This window comes from Egretta garzetta, unplaced genomic scaffold (genome assembly GCF_000687185.1).
Source record: "Egretta garzetta isolate BGI_Z169 unplaced genomic scaffold, ASM68718v1 scaffold334, whole genome shotgun sequence".
In the NCBI taxonomy this organism is placed as follows: domain Eukaryota; kingdom Metazoa; phylum Chordata; class Aves; order Pelecaniformes; family Ardeidae; genus Egretta; species Egretta garzetta.
This window is the reverse complement of record NW_009259431.1, coordinates 1,130,336-1,154,835: the sequence shown is the minus strand read 5'-3', so window position 1 is coordinate 1,154,835 and position 24,500 is coordinate 1,130,336. Positions and strand designations below refer to the sequence as shown.

Sequence of the window (24,500 nt, the reverse complement as noted above, 5' to 3'; positions counted from 1 at the left end):
GACAAGCCAAATACCTGCCCAAAAGCTCAAATGACTTGTCCTTTTTCCTTTAAATCTCCTTCTCTAAAAATACAAAATTTTTTTGTTTCCCTTTGTTTGCTTAAGGTTGGCACATAAAGGATTAAAACACCTTGGATGCCACTAATAGTTGCAAGAGAAAAGGCAGAGTCAAAGCCAGCATCAACCTTTTGGTTTTACTTACTAACCTTCAGGGTTAGCCACTTGTCCAGTAGCTCCTGACCTTTGGTTGTTGCAACTCCCACCCTCCCACTCCCCCAGAAAATCTACTACCTTTTTTCTCTTCACCTGGGAGGTTTCTGGGACAACTGAGAAAATTACCCCTTATTCATTTTCATTAAGTTTTAGACAACACAGTATAAGGGCTCCAACTGTGAGCCTGACTTTCTTCTCTCCTTTCTGTTAAGCAAAAAACACTCTCACAGCAAGTGGGAGCCTTTTTGTGTCAGTGGAATCATACAATTCCAAGCCTACATCCACAATCATTGCCTACCAAAGCACTGAAGCATTTCAGTAATTTCCTTGACCTCCAGGGAAAGTACTGAAACGTCAGCTTTGTCTTCTGTAAAGCAAAATAAGGTAGATTGACTACGCAGGTATATAGACAGCTTTGCCATTCAATTTTCCTACTACAAAATTCCAGGGAAGGAAGGATGAGCTCTGGGTGGAGTTCATAGTCATCACTAACCCATTCTAAACTCTTCAAGTCTTCTTTACATTGCTGGCTATGGATAGCATTACCATGCTAACAAGCATGGAGCGTATCTTGTGTACCGGCCCATAAAGGAAATTCGAAACTGATTACAAAGGTGAGACCCTTTGGACATTTTTTTCTGAAGTCATTTGTCTACTAAAACCCATTATACTACCAGTACACTGCATATACACTACAATATCAATATATTATACAATATCAACTTTACACTCATACAAAAAAAAAATTTATTTCACTAAGCAAGCCTTATCTATTAATGGCTTCTTCCAACCACACTACCATACCCCTACCTCAAATTTTACTGCATGTTCATCAGTCCTTCTGACTTGAAGACAATACTTCTTAGTTTTACTACTCATCTTAGACAGTCTTAGCAAAGGACAAAAGATTGTATGAGCCCCAAAATGTTAAATCAGATCATTAAAAAGGTCGTTAACAGAATTCACCATCTGGGCAGACCATCAAAAAGCTTCAGTATTTCAGAATCTGCCTCAGTCACTTGGATCAAACCTTTTCCACTCTGAGGCCCACAGAAAGACTGTGGGACTGATTTTGTATTGAAGTCAGTCCCAAGGACTTTACAACAGCTAGTAAACTCCCTTTCAAAAACTAAGCCCCAGTTCTATACATATTCATGCACAGAATGTGTATCAATGACTGGCTTCCTTATTCTAGCAGAGGCATTCACCACTCCGCTGTGTCCCAGAGAACCCCAAATGTGGATTAGTTTTTGTAAAGAGCATCTTTATATTCTGCATTGCAGAAATACACTAATACTGTAATTTGAAGTGCACTTACTTCCTTGTCCTTGATCATCTTCATCATTGGGAAATAAGTCATCCAAAGGCTCTTTGGTGGAATCTGTATCTTTATCCTCCTGTAGAACAACCCCAAACCCAAACAAATTGTTACACTTAAATCTAAGGCATAAAGGGACAGTCCATTTATTCAGCAACATTAAAGGAAAACCCCACATTCAGAAATTAGGCATTGCCAAGAATAACATTTCTCATAGCTTACTGAAGGTCCTATGTTCAAATACATTTACATACTCTGTCCCAAAACAATACAGGACACCTTCAGAAAAGCCAGGAATAGAAATCAGGTCTCCTAGATTTCAGTCTCAATTTAAGCACACAAGAACACACTTGCTATTCTTACAGAGACTTACTAATGAAAGTACCCAGTGAAGAGTGAACGTTACTGTATATGGAATTGTCCACTGTACTTTTTTAGTCATAAACGCAGTTATAAATGAGCAAGGGAGAGGAATAAGGAGATTCATCTCCTGAAGGAGAACAAAGTTGTACCAGCAACTTCAATTCTGTCACCTCAATTTCTGAGTACTGAACTTCTGCACAAATAATAGATTTTGCAATTGTGATCTGTGAGGTTCAAAAAGAAAAAAAACCACTCTTGAAAGGAAGTTCATCTCCAATAGTCTCCATCTGGAACCATATTAATTTCTGCACAATCCACCAGTATATATTGATTTTAAACATCCAAAGATCATTTCAAATCCCACAATCATGTAAAATAAAGAAACATCCATCAATCCTGTCTGCACAATATAAATAGCTGAAATTCTCAGAAATTTTTATCTCAGTAATGAGAAAACCCAGGAGGCAGAACACATTCCTATTTTTCTGGGTCTCCATCCAACACCTTTTTCCACAGATGCGGAAATGGCAACTGTTGCCGCCAGCATTCAAGTTCAATGGTGGCAAAGTAGGAGCTCTGCAAAACCAGCAGATTGATAGGACTAGATCTCAGATGGGAAGTTCTTAATATTAAGTGTGCCGATTCCAACCTCATACTGAGCATATGCAGTTGTCTGTTTTCAAAGGCTAACAACAGAGACTGTCCATATGGTTAGTTAAACTATAAAGATGCTTTGCTTACTTTGATCCTATTTGCCAATTAAACTTCAAATAATGGTGCTATTTAGGCGGTTTGTAGATTACAGATCAGAAGTTAGCACATCAAAATTCCCTCCTCCTGCCCCTTTTCTAAACAGCCTTCATGACAGTATTGAGCTACAAACACCAACTCATTAAATAGCACTGAAAAGTTCCGCATGCAACTGACCAAAACAACTCTCACTACTCAATACATTAAAAAGTATTTAGTCAAGCAGTCAGTTAAGCATGACTAAAAAGCATACATTTTAAACCATTGTGTTGCTGAAATAATTGGTTATGAAAAACTGTTCCTTCCAAGACACAGCTGAGAAGGTCTGAACAAACAAAATGAGGTATTTCTCTACAGTGCTATCTAACTTAAGAAAACGAAATAAAAGGATAGCAACAAGGGCAAATAATTCAGAAGTTTTTTTAAGTGGTAAGTTACTTCTGTAAATTAAAAATGTATCCATTTTCTCTCTAAATCTGTGTAACACAATGGACTAGCTAAACACGACTGAAAATATGCAGATGATCACATCTGACAGAGGGTCATGAAAGGGGATTCAGTAACATCCTATCCAAGTGTAAATTCTCAACAGATATAAAAGCTACACACTGATTTCACCACATGAAAATTAAGTATTTTTCTTGCAATCACAATAAGCCAAGTCCCCTATGTACTTAGAACCTCTAATAGTTTACATTTCCTACTTATTTTAACTGCTGAATAGAAAATTTTTGTCTTGAAGTTCAGGTCTTCCTATTTTTTAAGTTAATAGGATACTAAGTAAGTATTTATGGATTTTGACCCTCATATGTATTTTATTATCTACAGACAGCAAAACATTTACTCTCTTAGAACAAGAATGAATGGAACTCTCGGAATCTTTCTGCAAACCATGAGATACTGGTACAAGGTTAGCATTTCAACGACAAGTTTAAGTTAGAGACAAGTAAAATGCTTATATCCGTAATTTTCTGGTAACTAGGTACATTATAACACATACGTAAACGTAAGGTGCTTTTTACTGTACAACTACTTACTGATGGTGAAATATCATCGTCATATTTTTTTAATTGATTCATGAATTCTAGATGTTTCTTCTCTTCCTCCAGTTGAGCCACAGACTGCTCACTTTTCTGTAGCTTCTGTTGTGTATTGGCAAGTTCATCCCGTAGCCACTGATTTTCCTGGCATAGCCGGCGAACCTGAGCACGCAATTTCTGCTTCTCTGATTCCACTGCATTTAAGTGATTTGACAAGGCCATCATTACCTAAAAAGCAGAAGGTGTCGCATGACATACTTCCTCCAGAATGCAGTGCTATATTTCACATAACAGCCTTTTATTATTTAAAACCTATGTCAGCTGTGAAATCTGGTAAACATTCAGGTATCTTTATATATATGGTTCTCACTTTTCCTCTGAAGCTTTTACCATTTTTTTCAGCCAGAATTAACCTAGAGGAACTCTTTGCTAATGATTGTTTTCCATGATGCAATCAGAAGTCAAATTGTTTTAGAATTCCTTGAAGATTACAGATAATCTTAAAATACCTGAAAAATTTGAACTAAGATTTAGATTACTGAAATGGAAATCTTTGTTCCACTAACATGAAATGGAGCAGTAATACTTTTAGCTTGAAGGGTCACAGAAATAACCTAAGAACTAACACAGAGTTCTAATTTAGCAACTTTCAGACAGAAAAGGATTTGTATACATGCTTACAATTCACAAGGATGAACACCTCAGCATAACAGTAATACTTCAAAGGGACAATTATACTGCTGAGATCTAAATGTGCAACTGAACATACAATTTATATAAGCACTTTATATATACATATCATAAGCTTGAGCATGCAGACTTTCAATGTGTTTGAACAGTCACATTAAGGACAAAAAAAATAGAACAGCCATAAAAGCAGCCTACTTGGATTTTTTTTTTTTCTTCTAAGCAAAGTTCAATGAAAAAGGAGCTTGTTAAGTGAAAGGCAACCACTACATACAGAAGATACTCTCTCTTCACTGTTTATGTAATCTCCCACTGATACACGTGGAACAGCTGATGGCAATCCCAGGAAGCACACCTTGTAAGAATGGGCAACTGGTGATAATAAAAATCTTCTTTTAGATGACCTTGACATACCCAAGTTATTAGTATTTAATCTCCTCAATTGCGCATTTCTTTAAAACAAAGTTACTTGGAAGTGTTTTTAAACTAAGTCACTTCACGTGAAGCAGATGGTGTCCTTAGCTGAAATTTCATGTTTCAAAAAAATACATCAAACCTTTGGAAACTACTTTTTCCTATATAGGCAAGAAAACTCCAGGTATAATTTCCTAATACTAGTCCACATCTCCAGACTTTAGCACCTATCTATTTACATATTCAAAACTGTTAAGAATTTAAATTATTTGGCCTATTCAAACAGTGGCATTCCTAACATCAGAAAGGATATTTAGGAAAGTTGTGATAATAGGGTCAAAATGGTCAACATTCCGCATGTTACAATGGCAAACTAAAATCCTTTGTAATTTTTCCTCTCTAGAATTAATTGAAATAAAAGTTTGATTACTTCTTCAGCAAAGTCAGTTTCATTTTCATGGAAATAACACGTCATCAGACCTACATCCACGTCAAAAACATCTACAAAATATTTCCATAACTTAAGTACTGCAAATAAAAAAAACCTACATTGCTGCAACCCAAAGCATGCGGGAAGAGTAGGCTTATCAGCTCTGAGAGCAGTACTCTGAAGTATAATTGCTTTCCTAACAAAGGCAGTAAATGCAGACTTCTTGGCTCCTCGCCACCACAGTTCACAAAACACCATGTGGGACAAAGACAGCAGTAACATCTGCAACTGAGGCTGCTGAATTTGATAGAGCCAAGAATCAGAACTAGCTTTTTGGAGTCCCAGTACCATGTTACAGTCAGGGAAGAGAAGCTACTCATTCGCTCACAGATCTCCTACAAACACCCACTGAAGGTAACTCAACTATTACAATTTTATTCCATATATCTTCTAGTATTTTCTTCCAACAGAAGGGATCAAAGCTTGTACAATGAACTAAGGCCTGACAGTCTGTAATGTAATGATCAGGGGTTCTACATTCCCATGTCTGGTAACCTATATTTGTTCATTCTCTCAGGCCTCAATTTACCACGATCCAATGCACACAACTTCCAGATCACCAAATAATGGCTTGCTCCAAATGAGAAGACAGAGCACAGTTATAGACTAATATAAAGCCAACTCACTGGCATTTTCAACTCATTTGCAAACACTCTGCCATTTTATACTGGTGACTGTGTTCCATCACATCACTTCTGGTTTTTGATCCAGTGCAAAATACCTTAAAGCTGGACTGTAAATATAGTCCTGACATCCTGACTAAACGTGCATCTTCTCACTCATCTTCTGCAGACGATACTTTCATCAACTAACACAGTTCACAGGAATTAGCTCAGAGTCCTTTCTTTAATACATCAGTGAAAGTTGTTCAGATTGATTCTTAGCATTTAAACTGTTTTTAGATTCAATTTTGGTTTAGTAAAATGTTCAATAAACATTGCAGATTCTTGAGCTCCAGCAGCATCATGAGCTCAAGGATCTCAGAATCAAGGGAATAAAAATTATGAATTTAAGGTTACAGGAGAGCTCAAAGATTGGAGCTAATTCATTTGTAAGACCTCCCTATGCAATAATTTAGAGTTAAAATGCCAATGCTCAGTTCTTGAGCTGCTCAAACATTACCTGCCTAATGCTGTAGAAAAGTCTAAACAGAAAATAGCAACTGTCTCACTGTGCTCAGTTATGAGCTTCAGTGCTTTAGTACCAAATGCATAATTAGTTCTGTAACACTGCAAGGCAGACAGCATCTACCTGTATTAAGTACAGCAGTCTTTTTCCTTAACATACAAAAGTAACAGAGGTCCCAGCACACTGCTAATATTCAGTAAGGCAAATGTAAGTCCTTCAAAACTGATCTGTTCACTTCAACATTTCCAATTATAGGTCAAATAATGATCTTTCTTTTATTTTTGTTTACACCAAAAATTCATTCAAAGCCTGAAATGCTTTATTTCTACTGCAATTTTACCTGTGCTTCACTAAGGCCAAGCTCCAGCATTTCCAGTGACTTTCGAATCATGTTTGATTTTTCTTCAACCAGATTAGTCTCATCATCTTTCTTCAAACATTTCAGTGTTTCAAGCAAGCTCTGTAAAATTGAGTTGTGTTCATTCTTCAGTGCCTCTAGTCCATTAATCACTTGCTTAGTTTTGGCAATGATTTCATCTTGAGTGAGCTTCTCCAACTTCTCTTCCTTTAAATACACCATTGTGGACATGTTTTCATACATTCTGAAAGAAAAGAGTCCACAAGTTAACCCATAAGTAACAATAAAATAAGCAATTCTCTATAACTGAATAAAGCTTTCCTTTAAGAAGCCATTAAAACAATTGAAAAAAAATTGAAATGTATATTCAGAATGTAATTATATTTTTGCAGAACTTTTAGTGTTTTAAGTCCTGGGTTTGAACAGTGTTTCAAGTTTTCCAGCTTCTATTTCCGGAGCTAATATTAGCACTAATTCATAAGCCAAAAAACAACTGAAAATAAAAATCTGTATTACAGTATGTCAGAAGAATTTCTAACAAGCACTGAAGAACCAGGTTGCATCTCTAGGATGTGCAAAAGCAAAGAAAATGATGTACAAAAGACATACTGTAATAGTTATTCTCAGATGCCACTGATCTACAACTATCTTTACAAATATCCACAAACTAGATTCTTGAGGAATTTGAAGAAATACCATCCAACCCTCTAAAAGCATTGACCAGTCAACCATGAGAAAACTTGTCCTTTTCCAGTAAGAAGGAAACACCATCTTCATCCTTTTCCAAGGGCTACAAAAGCTATTACCATTGCGTATTTTGAAAATAACGCCTGCCCCCTAAGATTACTTTACATTCATTATTGTAACTCTACAGTTACATATAGACATCCGATTGTCTACAGGTCCAGATGCAGCTGTTTTGATGAAGCTGCAACAGCTGTCTCATGCTGGAAAAAATGGTTTGCATAACACAACCCCTGCAAGAAACATTTCACTATGCTTTTGTCAGTACCTCATGCACTACATAAAGGGTAGCAAATTTCTGAATGTTTGTGAACACCTCTACCAAATGCAAATAAATATCAAAAACAGTTCAGAAACTCAGGTAACTTTATATATGCTGTTACTGAAATGACATACAAGTGTAACTGTAAAAATACAAATAGAAGACACAGAAATCACTGATCCTTTTTAAATGTCACAAGAAAGGTGCTCTATAATCAAAATAAAGAATTGATGAATTGCTCCTTTATACTTAAGATATAAATATCTTCAACTGAATCAGAAAGTAGAAAATAAATAAAGTGGGAAAGATTTTTCAAAAGCAATAAACTATCACATCTCTATGAAGACACTTGGGGAAGCTTTGATAAATTAACATTTAAAATTAATTAGCTAAACTGTATTAAAACTTTGTACAGAAACAAGTCTAGTTTTAGAAGAAAGGAAAAAAAATTATAATCACTGAAATCTTGAATAAGAGTGCTATAAGGAACATGCATATATACACCACTTCCTGACAACAGCCAAAGGATGTGCTCTTATGCTCTTGTGTTACATTAAAAAAAAAAAAAAAAAAAAGGTTGCTCTTTCTGTTTATATACCCTCTCTGTTATGGTCTCCTGCAATGCGATACGTAACAGGCATTCCCATTTGTCACAAGAGCTGTACGCTACACCGGCTTATTTTGTAATAATCTATTGTCTAAAAACACAGATAATTTGGGGAAGCAATGAATTTGGTTTTACCACAGTTTAATGCAAGAACTTCATATTCACAAATATATATAATACAGAGCATATATATCTGAATAAAACATCTAATGTGAATAAAACATCTAATGTAGCATGGCATAAGAAATCAACTCACCAAAACCTGATGAGCAGAATTATATTTACACATTTCCCATTTATAACCTGAGAACTATTACCCAGAATGCTTAAATAACATTTTTAAAACACATACTCTCTAAAATTGTGTATAAAAATGAACTGCAATTTAATGGAAGTCAAATTTGGAAATAAATGCTTCTAACATGCATAGCCATATATGAAATTGTTATGGATTATGCCAACTTCAGCATACAGCTCAATCCTAATTATTGTCAGCATGCTTTCACACTTTCAATTAACAATTTCCATCTGAATGCAAAGAACCGAACCTTTGACCATAAGGAAATAAACCAGTAGAGGACATATAATGAATAGGGACTTCATTTTCTATTAGAGAAGTTCTGAGAAATAAGATTTTAAAATACCTAGAGTTTTTCTACAACATTCCAAAATAAGTACACGATCATTTGTCTGTCTTACGTGAACAGTGGTATCAATTCCTTCTGCATGCTTCAATATTTTGTAGTTATTCTACACCAAAGATGGCAGATGTCTGCATGCTTGTATGCAATACGTGTATAGATCTTGTTTAAAAAAAATTGCACATTTTAACCACTACAGTAGAAGTTAAATGAATTCTAGGTGATTAATACAGATAAATTAACAGCCATTCACTGTTACAAAAAGAATATACAAAACCAAGGAAGTAATACCAAAAACATTAGGACTTGCAATGGTCACGCCTTCATGCAAAAAGAATAAAGTAGCCTGGGAAGTACCTGTCCGACACATGAAATCCAGCCAAAAGACAAATCTGCATGCACAATTACATCTACGGTGTGAAATGGACACTAATTCATTACTATGAAGAAAAAAGGTTGTCAGATCATAGGTCAAATCAGGCACACAGCGCCAGCCAAATACAGTGAAGTTGTAATTAATGAAGGCTGAGCCAGCACAGAAGCTTCTGAAGAAAGGAAAAGCAAGTTTAAATCCAATGGGGCAAAAACATACTCAAAGCCCATCGCAACAGTAGACGTGCTTTACAAATACATGCTGCTTGTCTCAGTCCGGTATGCCAGATTTTTAAATCACCTCATTCTAAACCAAATATAAAGCTGTATAGCATATATATAGCATGAAAGCTATAAGCTTTCACTGCCTCAGAGCTACCCGTACAAGCAACTGTACTGGAGCTGCTGTCAACTCAAAAGCTACATCGAGACACAGATTGATCTGAAGGTCCATGCAGCCAGGGAGAAGAATTCTCAAATGTCCTCTAATGAAAATTGTTAGAATCCTAATCTCTCTCAATGACAAGAAAGGAATAAACCTTTCTGTGTAGGTTTCATAGGGTGTCTGTTTAAATGATCTCTGTATAAAACACTACAGAAAATGTGGACAATGTTGTTCAGAGTTTTATAGATTGTGCTTAGGAGAATAATTTAGAAAATGGGAGAATAACAAACATGTAATTTATCATGCTATCAGATCTGATTCTTTGTAGGAGTAAGATTAATAAATAAATACCTAACATCTTTTAAGAGTAGTGTGGGGGTGTGGTGCTATTTCCATGATTTTTTAAAAATATATTTTACAAAAGGGCATTAGCTATTCAAACAACAAGACCATATTTGAATACATAATCATACAATTAGTTTTGCATACCCTGAGGCAGCAAACCCACACAGGAAGCACAAAAGTTCCGTTTGCATGCAGGAAGCAGACATGCATGTACACAGAGGAAAAGAGACAAAACCTACCATGCCTTCCTATTTTTTTTTAGGGCATAGTCAAAGGCTTCTTAAGCTCCTGTCAGTTTTATCCTGTATACAGTCCACTGCACTACAAGTTTTACTTGTTACAGGACAAGAATTCTAGATCCAAATACTAATTTTTAATACAGTGTACAATTGAAAAACAAAAAATTAAGATGCACAAAGGTTTAGTTGGAAAACAGAAATTTGGATAAGGGAAAAAAATGCAATGCAGACAGTTATAGACTAGCCAGCTGGCTTCAGCAATTTACATATCGTATTAGCTATGTGCCTGTGTAGAACTTCCTTCCTGGTTTATTTACCACAACAGAGACTATACTAAAGTATAAAAGTCACTTAACACTTTCCAACACACCTAAAAAAATAATCAAGCCATTTTCTTCAAACACACACAAATTAACAGACTTGGACAGATCAACATAAAAAGCCCTACAATGACACCTACTAAAGAAGTTTGTGCAGGATTTTATAGTATGCACTCCAATCGAAGAAATGGATTGAGAATAGCAAGAATCTGAACCAAAGAAAGCCTAAAGAAAGCAGAGCCAAGCTGCTGGGATAATCTCATCATATACAAACAACTTCAGTGACTGTAGCTTTAATCATTTGAAGTATTTTGTTAGTCATAAAACTTTCAAACCAATTACACTAGTAACGCTGACATTACAATTTGTGCCTAAATTCTCCCATGGACATGCACACATCAGAGCTAGCTACTGCAGCTCTTCAACTTGTATTTAAGGATCTCTTAAACATAAATAGCTTCTCCTACTCAGCTACTTTAAAAAAAGTGTCATTTCCCTGCAGATCACCTCAAAGAATTCCTGAACCAAAACACATAATCATATGAATCTTTCTTTGTATAGGAAAACTTATCAAGGAAGAATATTTTTCTAAGAAACCCACAAGATTTTTTTTTTCCTTGACTGAAGATTAGCATGAGTCCTAAAGACAAATAAACGTTTATTCTAAAAAGTTCTAAACTTTTATTTTTATTTTCTTGTTATGTATTCCTAAGAATTTCCTTTCTCAGTATTGATATTTTCATTATTTAATAGTCAGGTTTCAAATACTAAAAGTTTGGAAGATAAATTTTTAATGTATCTAGTGTCTGATCATTACTGTTTTAAAAAACAATTAAAAAAAAAAAGTCAGTAAACTGCTGTGACAAGTCAAATTCTCCCTAAACCTTTTCCTCTGAATACACAGATAGCAGGCAGGATAGCTGAAAATTAGAGAATAATGTGTCTGCATACAAGAAAGAGTAAATCATTTTCCTAACAGTAAAAGCAACTACAAGACTGGCTCAAGCCATAGCTATGGGGCCTGTCACCTACAAGCACTGCAAATTCCACGATGATACAGTATATATTAATTTGAGCTTTTTGTATCTCCAATATATACCTATCAGTTCACTGTTTCATAACAGTAATCAGTCTATTCAGGGCTTTTAACCCTAATTTCAGTCTTAGTTTCTCCTTAATTAAATGGCAAAGCTCAGCATCCTACATCTGGCATGCACTTGTTTCATTTCGTATTAGCTACAAATTTCAAGTCATTAATTCCCTGCTCAGACCAAGGACGCATCTCATTACATCATGGCACGTACCATCTTGAAAGTCTGCTAATCTTCATATTATGGAAAACTGCCTTCTCCAACAATCCTCAAAAGATCACAAGCCTTCCAAGCACCAAAGAAAACCACCAGCAGAGGCAAGAGATGAAAACCAGTCTGCCGAGGGACACGAGGAGTATGTCAAACACTACACTAATTGCACCCCTTCCTACCGTGGCAGCTCAGCGACACGCACCAGTCAGAAATGGCGAGGATGAATCACCCACGGATGTCTTTCATATACTTAGAAAGGTATTTCTAAAAGGACTCAGATAAGAAACATGCCGCTGTTATGGTTTACAGTCAGAAATCTGTAATAACAGTCTGAAATAACAATGGTTACTTATTTTTTTTTAATCTGTTAATGTCTCTGTGAGGCTATTTCTGCTACCACAAGTCATATTCCCACACAAAGAAATTTATAATCTTTCCCTTTTTATCTGACTTGCCCTCCTTTTAAGCAGAATGATCCCTTACACTCAGGAATTTTATTCCAATACGTTCATCTCTAACACTACAACAGAAACGAGTAGATTTCTCCTCTTGACACATTCAGGGCTGCAGCTGAACTGCCAATGCTATCTGTCACTCTTTTCATCGTAACTGTATCTGAATCCACGTGAGCCTCTACAGAACAGAAAATCTTGAACTGCACCTGCAAACAGCGTCCTGTTGGAGGTCGGACTCAAGGTACACTGGCTGACCCAGTTCTATAAACAGAATGCTGCCGCATTTCTGCACTGCCTCAGGTTTCCAAATACGTGATCTCAGAACGCATCCTCACCATTTAGCACACACGTACACAGGCTATCTTAAAAACAACTCAGCGGGAAGAATAACAGCATGTACTGGAGGCTGTAAATCACTGACCAGAAGCAGGTAAGAAGATGGAGGTGCACATGACCAGCAGCCAACTTTAAGCTATGAGAAGCCCTTTAGAACACACATGTTTGAACAAAGAATGAACCCCTTGGACTCACTTTTTCTATCAACTTCCAGCTAGTAAGCACCTGAATTTTAAAAAAAACTATTGTCCTCCTTTGGCCAGCCTTCAACTCGGAGCTAACCCTGAAGGCAGAAGTCTGCCCTACCACTTGGTTTAAAATGAAGGTATGCAAGGCAAATACTAGAAAAAGGACATCTGTAATCACTTAATGTCAAGGTCACATATCCTAAGAAAAGCTTAGAATCGTATTCAGAGCCTTAACACCATGAGGCATCTGTGTTGGTAAGCAAACTGGACAAATGCTCGTACTTTGTAGAAGTTTAGGATTTCTAAAGGTAAACCCACAAATTTCTGAAGGAATTTCTGGCAGAGTTCAAGGACTAACGTGGCTGTTGCTTTTCTATTCATTCTGCCAGGTGCAGGCTGCTCTCCTCACAGCATCAGTGGGAAGAGGCCGCGGGGCCACGCGTTCTACCCCTACATCGCAACAGCACCCACCCCTGAGAAACGCTGCGTCGGACTCTAGGAAACCCCAACAGCTACCAGTAAGCCCATCCACCACATTAAACTACGTTTAAGTGAAGAGGATTATGTACTTGTTTAGATGAAGAAAACAGGCACTGGACATTTGCCCTGATAAATCTTGGAATCTTTTAATGTCACAGCCTATGATTTTTTGTAAAAAAAAAAAAAAAAAAAAAAAAATCACTACCTTTCAGGGGAAATCTCTGGATTCTGTGGAAGATTAAAAAATTATTAGAGAGAAAAGCAGCCTAACAAATTATACTTGCTAATAAAAGAGACGATAGCAAAAATAGCTCCTATAAAACCTGTAGCAAGGGTGATGCTGACAATTCTCTTTGAGAAAGCACAAGCTATGAAGATTTACACCGCTGTGCAGTTATTTAGATTTCTATATCATGCTACATCAACACCAGTGAAGCATATACTGTTTCTTAGCAGTCATATGTGCATTCTTTTAAATAACGTAACAATCTTAACACTATTTTGAAATACTTTTGCATGTTTCAAGGATAACTGCCAAAAAATTTCAGAGTGATTTCAGCCTTCATTCTTTTGCAGCAAGTAAACTACTTCTGTTAAAATTATGACTTCCTGCTCAAACAATTCAGTAAAAAAAAAAAAAAAATCCTTATACAGTATAAAATTATTCAGTGGCATAAAAGCATCCTGTAACTACACAGATTATTCGCCCTCTTAAAGAAAAGGTTATTATGGTGTCAAGCCCTTGACAGTACTCCACTGAATAAACACTAGCTACTAGCTAGCGTTTCAATTACCATGATACAGTCAAATCTGTATCCTTTTAACTGCAGACAATCCAGATGACCTGCCAATCTATTTCCAAAATCTCTTTCAGATTCAACTGTATCTGGAATTCCATAATGCTTCAGGCCATGGCCAAATCCCACCTTGCTCTTCCTGCTCACATTCTGCAGCAGATAGAGACCCCCAGATAATACAGCTACCCCCCCTACACATTACTATGCCTACCCCCATTATTTGGGTAAAAGGAATCAAGGGAAAGCATCCTCTTTCTGGCATATGTCACCCACTGTGTTTTAACTTTGTGAACTACTAAAAATCGATAGCAATGAAAGCAGAGAGTAGCAATATATCCTAAAATCAGAGTGAATTATTTTTCCTCCGAAAAGTTGCATCTGCTTGGATCCTACAATGAGCCTGCATGTATCATAAGCATGTAAGAGAAAAATTTATTCTCTGTATATATTCCCAAGTCCTTCTAACAGCTCAGGTTTCAAATGAAGCTGAATGGAAATAAGATCCTTCTATGCATTTGTTATCACATCAGAGATTACTCTTTGTCAAAGCTGAAGCAAGTGCAAAAGAAACGTGACAGGCATTGCATCTAAGGCAGTTTAGTAGACCCCAGTCATGAGTCTAGAGGAACTACACCACAGCTATACTTTCAAGAAGGTACATGCTTATTAACTCCTTGTTAATCAAGGTTACTATCATCTGTTACAGGTTGGTGGTACATACCCTCCTTACTCTAGATCTGAAACAACATACTTATTAAATGTCCTTAGACCTATGGCAAGATCAAAACCATTCTTTTCCAGAAAAATAAAACTCAACACAAACCTCTTCCACTGTTTGGTAGTCTTGAGCAAAGAGCTCCAATGTCAACTTGTTAATTTTAATTATGTCCATGCAGTTTCTGAAGACAAGACAGGCTGCAGCCTCCTATCCCTTGGAGCAAGGGAGTTGTCTCTTCTTTCTGTACCACCGCTGTGTCAACAGCAATCCGCGTCTACTGATCTTCTTCAAAGCTGGCACTTCCTTAGTTTCTTGTGAGCACTAATAAACACTTCCAAGCAGCCACCAACAGACCTCAAGAAGGCAGAGCATTTCACCTGTTCACTAAAACACTGACACAGCATAGCAGTCTGGGCCACCCAGGATTTGCCTTGCGCTTATGACCACAAAGCCCACCTCACTAGATCATTTTAACAAAATTATCATGACTGTATTAAGAGTAGTTACATAAAGTCAGAATATACATACCTAAAAGCATCAGAAGGCAGAAGTTGAATAATTTAAAAGGTCATTATATTTACCCTTAGTTATTAAAAATGCTTGTCACAAGAATCAAAGATACATCAGGAAAAATCAAGGCTAATTATTCAAAAAACATATTGTAGTTTTGTATTTTGCAGTTACGAAGACGTGCTTCATAAATTTCCTATGTTAAGTGGATCAAAAGGAAATTTTGACTGTATTTTTAAAGAAATAGTCAAGGCAGATTGAGTTACAAATCTATCCTCATTATCAAATTCCACAGTTTTTACCCTCAACATCTACATCTATTTCTGTGTAGAAATGGCACTTTGCTCTTTATGGATTTGCCAACTCGTGCAACCATGTCTTCAGTGAATCCTGGGTCTCAATAAGACATTTTTAACAGACTGATCCTAGCTGGTGAGAGTGTCTCTGAGGCTGGAATAGAGAGGTACAGCATCAAAGTGTTTTCAAAGTTATTTGTCTTGAAATTTTAAGCTGTAAATAGCGTAGACAAAACATTTGAGTTTGACTCCAGTCCTTTCATTTTGCCTTGTGCTTCACTGACTAATCAAAGGAAGCATCCTCACGTTATCTTTTTATCTTATCTCTAAATAGCACTTAGGTAAAAGCACAGGAACGTTCCCATCAAATCAGACTTCCATTATACATTAAAAATCCCATCAGCTTCCACTTACTAACATCAGACCTATAATCTTCACCAAATCTATTTTTATGGCAACCTATAACCATAAAAAAAAAAAACCCCACACATGCAGGAAGGGCAGAGAAGGCCACATCTTGCCTCATATTATCAGATCTATGGGGGAAGCTTTGCTGACAATTTACTGACTACAGATCACATCGCTCTTGCACGCTTGAGGACACTGAGCGAAGGGTTATTTGAACCAAAATGAGAAAAACAGCAAGTTCTTCTGCAGACATAAAAGGAACATCCACTAACATTGCTTCAGCACACACTAGCCTTTAGGTTTAACAAATCCTTAAATCTGGTTTTAAAGTTATCTAATGGTTTACATTAAGATGCACAAACTGTGCAGAGTCTCCCTTCAAGCTTTAGGGAAAAAACAGCCTCCCCCTGCTCAGCCTTCCATTAAAAAAAAAAAAAAAAACCAAAAAAAAAACAAAAAACCAAAACCACCACCACAAAACAAAACCACTAACATAATTCTTCCAAAATGACTACAGAAAAAGAGTTGCACATGTAAATTGTTCAGGCATCGTCCTTAATACTGAAAAAGAATTAATTCTACCTCATTAAATATTACATCAAAATTTATACTTTTGATGGCAATCACCAATTACCAAACAGACTAAGGGTTTTTGTTTGGTTGGTTTTTTGGTTGGGTTTTTTGGGGTTTTTTTTTGTTTTGGTTTGGTTTTTTCACACCTTACAAATTGCATTTCATAGAAAGCACAGCAAATGATGCAATCATGCAGAAAAACAACCTCGTACCATTCACTGTTGGCTACCTACTACAACAGACAGCTGATTTTGCTGTATGGTTGGAAACTCCTTGTTAAGCACATCATAACCTGCAGGGTTTACTCAGATGGTCTGAACTCTACTGGGCCAGGAGGGACGGAGCAGCACAGAAGGCCCTAACCCAACGCTTGACAAAGATGCCTTAACATTCAGTGCACTCACATCTGAGGATCAGACCGTTTTAACTCCCTCTCCAGTGCTTTTTCACATTCATGATTTATCTTAGCTACCACTGGGGCACCGGGTGCTCCTTCGGGACTCCTGAACAACACTAGTGTGACAGGTCCCACCATCCCAATGCACCACACAACTCTTCTGATGGACTGCCACAGAACAAGAGCACACACTAACTGGAAAATAGACAAAAAAGAAGTAAAAACTTACTTTAAAAATATTATTTCTTAAACCATCTCGCTTGGGTAAATCTGTTTTGAAAGCAACCCACTACTTGGAGGTACTTAAATACCTGGAGGTATTTAAAAGACAGGTAGACGAGGTGCTTAGAGACATGGTTTAGTAGTGGACAGGTACAGTTGGACTCTATGATCTTAAAGGTCTTTTCCAACCAAATGATCCTATGTTTCTACACTAAGGATAGCAGAACAGTCACTTCCTAAAACAACTGCGCCATAAAAAGCAACACATCATGCACTTGCAAGTATTGCTCCATGTGCAGCCAGACTACAGGTGGAGAGAAAAAAAAAAGGAAAAGAAAAAAAAAAGTCAGCAAGCGTATTTCCAGGCCATTTGTTAACACAACAGCTGGGTGGGGATCACGATTCAATGGCCACACAAACAGGCACTGTAATTCAAACCCCACTGACTGTTGCTTTCAAAAATACACTGTGCATCTTTGCTCTCTACCTGCATTCTCCAAACTTAGAATTTTTTTTAAGTTAAACAATGTATTCTAACAGCAGTATTTTAAGTGTGCTCTAAAATCAACATGCAGTATATAATTTTAAGTTAAAAGTACCATGAGAGAATGAGTAAGAAAGACTTAAAAGCAGAGTAATTGAATCGTTAATCTGCCTTTATCTCTTTCTGAACAATGGAAAAGAGATGTAATTAAGTAACAGCAAATTACTGGGACACTGAGTCTAAGTCACCCTGTGGTGCCTCTTGCCTTTCCAAAAGATACAGGATGGATAACAAAATCTTTGAAAAACGAGGACATCTGGCTGAGACACCTATCAATACTATAACAAAACACTACCTGTCATCTCTGTGCCATTTCTTAAGCCCCCAGGATTTTTTTTTAGCATTCCGTGTTCCAGAATGCTCCCAGACCAGAACCCTACGGAGCAGTTTTATCACATCCTCTCTGTCAAACGTAATTCTACCTTATGGTAGGCACAGAGATCAGGTTCGCACACCAGAACTTCCCAGTATTAACATATCTTCCTGAGTATTCACTCATTCGTACCTCTAGTGAGACCTCTAGGTCACTATCATGTGTGCTCGCATGCTGCCAAACATCACCATGAGTCCCGCACCCCTCCATCTTTCAATACAGGAATATTCATTATACCGAACGCAACTGGGCTACATCCAGGGAAATGGTAAATATAGTGCCTTCTTCCATCTTCCACACATTATTGCCTTCTATGTACAGAGGAATTTAGAGACAGAAATGGCCACTGAATCATCTGGTCTGGCTTCCTGCCAATTCAAGAGCATGAGCATTCACTCACCAAGACTATGGTTAGAGATAAAAACCTGGTAATGCTCCTCATGCAGCCATACATTTCATTCACATCCTCCATCATGCCAGCACAAGCACTCCTGTCCATAACAAATCAAACCAAAGATTTATGCCTTTTACTGGATTAATTTTCAGTCAGAGGCGGACAGAAAAGGAAAAGGTCCAGGATACAAACAGCCAAAATACACCTCCCATGCAACAAACTGTGTTAACAGAATGGGGACATGGAACAAGCAGGATACAAACAGCCAAAATACACCTCCCATGCATGTGTTAACAGAATGGGGACATGGAACAAGCAGGAGTGTACAACTACATAAACCAGTGCCGAGACTGAAAAAGGGTTCAACTGTATCCTTAGACGTTGATTACATATTACTGTTCAGTAAGCAGAAACATTTTAGGAGGTTGCTGTCCTTCTATCTCAAACCTGTACCCTCCCCCTGCATCCTCACAGATCACCACCCCACTAGTTGCATTAATCTGACTACACACAGCCACCCTCTACACTGAGGCGAGGGGGGGAGGAATCCCACTTTTTTAACCAACCCTTCTCCCTCTAAGCACACACTAAACATGACTGGGCGTGGGAGAAACATTTTAGGAGGTTGCTGTCCTTCTATCTCAAACCTGTACCCTCCCCCTGCATCCTCACAGATCACCACCCCACTAGTTGCATTAATCTGACTACACGCAGCCACCCTCTACACTGAGGCGAGGGGGGGAGGAATCCCACTTTTTTAACCAACCCTACTCCCTCTAAGCACACACTAAACAAGACTGGGCGTGGGGAGGAACATCCAGTCTAAGCACCTGAACAAATGAAATGTTAAAGGCAGAGGATAGTAAAATCCATTCGTAGCAAAAACAAGAGGGATGAGGGAGTACAGCAGACACTGAAACGGAAGCTGCTCAAGCTGGAAGAGACAGATACAACTGTGACTTTCCTACGTTATTCAGCCTGACATTGTTTAATAAAGGAACATCCGGAATCACCCTCAAGACAGAACCCCCCTCCTCCCCTGCTAGTCCGTAAATCTGTATGAAATGCTTCGCAAAGTCATTCAACTACTGTCAGCTGGAAGGAGCAAACTCAAGATACATTGCAGGAAGGCAGCTACTGCAACCCTTTAAAAAAGTTTAAAACCACCATCCTCTACACTGGGGAATGGCACACACGCACAAATAACAGCACGTTGCAAGTAATCTGATTTTTTGTTAACTTTCAACTACTTGTGCTGTCTCCAGACAAAGCACAATATTAGAACATTATAAAATATTAGTGGTAATATGCTGCCTAAAGTGGTAGCAGCACAGAATTTAAGAAATAGTTTGTGTGTTTGTATATAATGCAAATTACTAAGAATTAAGATACACAGTTGTCTGATAATTCTGAAAAATATATGTATTGTCCTTTAAAAAGACTGATTTTTATATACAACTTTTAAAGTAGTATCAAAAAATGCAGCTTTATATCTGACATTTCTTGGCCTTCTGAATGTTAATTACTGCAACGTTAACTTTTTAAATAGTTTGCTGGGGTACATCACATAGTAAGTAGAGTACAATTAGTCACCACCCCAACCCTACTGACACGTAAGGAAGCCAGTACTACTGACTAGACTGGATACATCCTTTGCTCTGTTCACTTCAAAGTTTAATAAAATCAGCTGTAGTTCTGACATAATCCCAGAAACACAATCTTAATACCACAAATGGGTTTTACGGCAGATACTTACAAAAGAACCAAAATAGGAAACTGCTCACTTTTAAGTCTACCCACAAAAGACATTTTACTGCTTTTACCTGTAAACAAGGCTTAATATTGAGAAACCATGTAAAAAATCTGTACATTTATGTAGACAAGAGGGAAAGCATACTTGGAATAGAAGATGACACAATCCCATGCTTCCAGTTTTGAGCAAGAAAGATGGCCAATAATTATGTGACAAAATAAATTCAATTTAATTATATGTGCATGTCAAAACACAGCTTCTAGCGTAAAGATCGTTTCTGATTGCACTAAGAAGAGTTAAATAGCAGAGTGCATGAGAAATAAGCTGGATTCAAAGAAACAAACAGTGATTAAATCAACACACAGATACCATTACTTGCATCTGTTTTCCTAGCTGACTGAATCTGAAGAAACTGCCAAGTATCAGAGATTAATTTTCTTTATATAAGAAATTAGCATATCTAGTGTTAACTGTGCTTTAGTGTTCATCCTCTGAGAACAACTCCTTTGTTCACATTCCTAAATATATTAGGGGTACTGGAAGCATACATCCTCAGTCCTCATGCTTGCCTATTCACTATGGCCTGTCATTACTAAAATATATGAAAAAAAAAAAAAAACCACCAAGTACAGTGCAATCTTATGCCTGATGCCTGCAAAGCACCTCACACAAACCACTATGGAAATAATTCCTCCATCACTGAAAGCATCTGTAATTCTGGCTCTGACCCTCTAACAAAGTCCCCAATTTAAATCTCATAAAATGAAGGCAACAAAAGCATCTCAGCAAATCTAAGCCAGCGTAAGTGCACCTTTTTCTGGTCAGGCATTTATTAACTAATTTTTCAAAGGAACCACGCTTATTTCTACAGCCTGCTTTCAGCAGGGAAAACGTTTCACTAAAGAAATTACTGGGAAAGCCTTAATACCTCAAAAATACCTGAAGCAGACTGTGCTCAGGATATAACTATTATAATCAGTTCTATTTTGAAGCCAAGAAGTTTCTTTTTAGAATGAACAATCCGTCTTTAACTGGTCCTTAGTTACCACAAAGTATCTATTGGACAATATATGTGTCATGCTTTTGTTTTAAGGAAAATGAGAGTTAACACTGAAAAGAAACATTTTCTTAAACTTCAGTCAAGGTAAATACAATGTTTGTATAAAACAATTAAATACTTTGGAAACACAAAGTATTATGCAGGCTGAATTAAGAGAAAAGCCTGTGACTAGCCACTTTATTGCAATGATGATGGAATTGGTCCATTTTTACAATAGTTGTGTCATACTGAATGACACCCTGGAGACAGACAGACGACGAGATGCTTATTTAAATAGACCTAGCATGCTTGTCCCCATCACTGTCTGCTATTATGCTCTTCAATATTAAATACATTAGTATATTCTGGTTATTTATGAATTTACCCAAATTTCCTTATTTTCTACTCCTCTTATAAAAACATTATTTTAACAAGTATTTGTACACTTGTCATGGTTTAACCACAGCTGGCAACTAAGCACCACCCAGTCACTCACCCACTTCCCCCCAGTGGGGGGGGGCAGAGAATCAGAAGGGTAAAAGTGAGAAAACTCATGGGTTGAGATAAAGACAGTTTAACAGGTAAAGCAAAAGCTGCCTGTGCAAGCAAAACAAATCAAGGAATTCATTCACTGCTTCCCATGGGCAGGCAGGGGCTCAGCCATCTTCAGGACAGCAGGGCTCCATCACCCTCCCCCTGTGTCGCCCCCCCCCCCCCCCCCCCCCAGCCTCCTCACTGGTGGGGTGGGGTGAGGAGCAGAAAAGGCCTTGACTCCAGTGCAAGCGCTGCTCACCAGTAACAGAAACGTCCCTGTATCACGAACACTGTTTCCAGCACAAATCCAAAACATAGCCCCATACTAGCTACTATGAAGAAAATTAACTCTACCCCAGCCAAAACCAGCACACCACCAAATTAAATTTTAAAATAATCACGAGCTAGGCATCAGAAGAGATGCTATTAATCCCAGAATAAATCCAATTGCGTGTCTGCCAGAGAAGCCAAATAGAGGAAGAGATGAAAGAGTAACTGCACAAGCCCACGTCTCAAGAGAAACAGAAGCTACATTAAGGGGACTGAGAACTGAATACGAGGCTACAGTATTTCCCCAAACTCCCAATTAAATGAGACATACGTAGGTAGGTATGTATACACAAATAGATACACGTATAAACACACATATACAGATATACTGCGTAAGAGTAGCGAGCAAGTGAGGGGTTTCTGACATTTTCTTAGTCAGTTATTCATGAACAGAGGAAGCAGCAAATTGTTCTTATATGCCTTAAGTGCCCGTCCAGTATTATTTTTATTCTGGTACGTCAAAAACATTCAGAAGATCATATCCCAGTCTCCTGCAAACTTAAGTCACAATTGTGTACGCAATTCCTCTTTTGTCAAACACAGACCTTTTTAAAAATCAGTTTCCATTAATAAGGCACTGTCAGCATACCACAGTAATTTGACAACCAGCAAATGAGGCTATTTCACAAGGCGTTTGGGGGGTAGCTATTCTCTAGTTACATATGATAGCATGTTTTCTTTGATTAGAAAGTGAAGGGAATGTAAGCTCGAATTGCTGTTAGAATTCCTCATTACTGGAGTTGTCCGGTTCCATCATCATCCTTGGGAAACAGACAGGTTGCCAAACTTTCAACTGCAACATGATGCAGAAGTGATACTGCATTGTTGTGCGAGTTTCAGGAACTGACAACTTAAAACTCCCTGCATTTACCCACACGGTTCTGCGTTATATAAAATGTGTATCTAAACGGAACTGCTAGAGTTCTCTAGATGTGTCCTAATTTCACAAAAAGGTTCTCTTAAACTACATGTTCACAAAAACAGTTGTGCCAGTGACTTACAAAACGCAAGGTCTTCTACTCAGAATCACCAGATGGATCAGCTTTCTCTCTGCTGCCAGTAAATGCTGAATGTGTTACTTTCAATTGTATCTATAATCCTAGGGTTGCAATATCCTCTATCGTGTTTCGCTGAAGCTTTAGAATTCATAATCAATTAAAATAAAGCTATTTTCCAAAAGAGTTTGAAACCGATTGTGCATTGAAAAAGGTGGTAGTTTTAGTTCTGTTGGGGTATTTTGTTTTGGTTTTTTAATTAAAATGCTCAGCTGTCTAAATCTCGAAGGTTCCTTTTTAGCTTCCAATGCACACCCCCTTTGGGCCTAAGTTTCCTATTTAAGTGAAGTGCAAATACAAAAGTGGAAGCAAAAGAGACAATTACTTCCCAGAGTAATTGTTACTAAACCTTCTGCCAAATGCAAGAACACTAAAATTACATTTTAATAGTCTTCATGTTATGTACTTTTCTGCATTACTGTGAAAGTATTTTATATCATGAATGACATCTGCTCACCATTTTGCTGTCCAAAGCAAACTATAAAAACAAACTTTCACTTTTTTCTAGCTGTTTTTATTTTCTGATTCTGTAGTCTGATTCCATGTGCAATACTTGAGTACCGCTGCTACGTTTAAATCATATACACTAATGGAAATCATTAACAGGGGAAAAAAAAGAGGAAAAAAAAAAGCGTAAGAGCACCATCATTGATTTAGTAGCTTTCAAAAAGCCAGGCAGTAGCATTACACTAGGTGTTGCCTCTTTGGTCATTAAAATGCTTCAATAAGGAGTCACGAAGTTCTTTTTTGTGATTACAGACAAGTGCTATGCAGATCTACAAATCAGGCATCTTGTTACCTAAAAATATTAGAAACATGAAGCCAGAATAAGATTAGAAAGTGCCTAGCTAATCTCTGCCCTGAAGATACAGTTATCAATTAAGTCAGCTGTGTATTCATGGCATTTTCCTAGAATAATGTCTTCCTAATGAACGGTTTTCGTATACGTGTAGAAATCTGGCCAAGACCCAAGCCTATGAATCGCCTCCGACTACAGCACGGTAGGTGACCTACAATATAGGAAGCCAGTCACTATGTACAAAACCCGAGAAATTGCTGTCCCCACCTCTCCTTTCACCATCACCGAATTAGCACCAGAATAAACCACCTCAGCCGAG

The 24,500-nt window shown here is 37.5% G+C and overlaps 2 protein-coding genes across 2 annotated transcripts in view; both read right to left on the bottom strand.

The window, feature by feature from the left end:
* KLC1 (kinesin light chain 1) overlaps positions 1–24,500 on the bottom strand; it is a gene marked incomplete at its 3' end in the record, with an annotated part of 45,223 nt that overhangs the window by 5,640 nt on the left and 15,083 nt on the right. The window contains exons 2-4 of the mRNA XM_009637109.2: positions 6,744–7,005; positions 3,682–3,912; positions 1,532–1,610 (exon numbers count right to left, since the gene is read on the bottom strand). Of these exons, the coding sequence (XP_009635404.2) occupies positions 1,532–1,610; positions 3,682–3,912; positions 6,744–7,004 (571 nt within the window). The remainder of the gene's footprint in view (positions 1–1,531; positions 1,611–3,681; positions 3,913–6,743; positions 7,006–24,500) is intronic.
* Positions 6,971–24,500, bottom strand: part of LOC104124731 (cytochrome c oxidase assembly factor 8) — a 39,488-nt gene continuing 21,958 nt past the window's right edge. The window contains exon 5 of the mRNA XM_035892652.1: positions 6,971–7,005. The gene's annotated coding sequence lies outside the window, so the exon portion shown is untranslated. The remainder of the gene's footprint in view (positions 7,006–24,500) is intronic.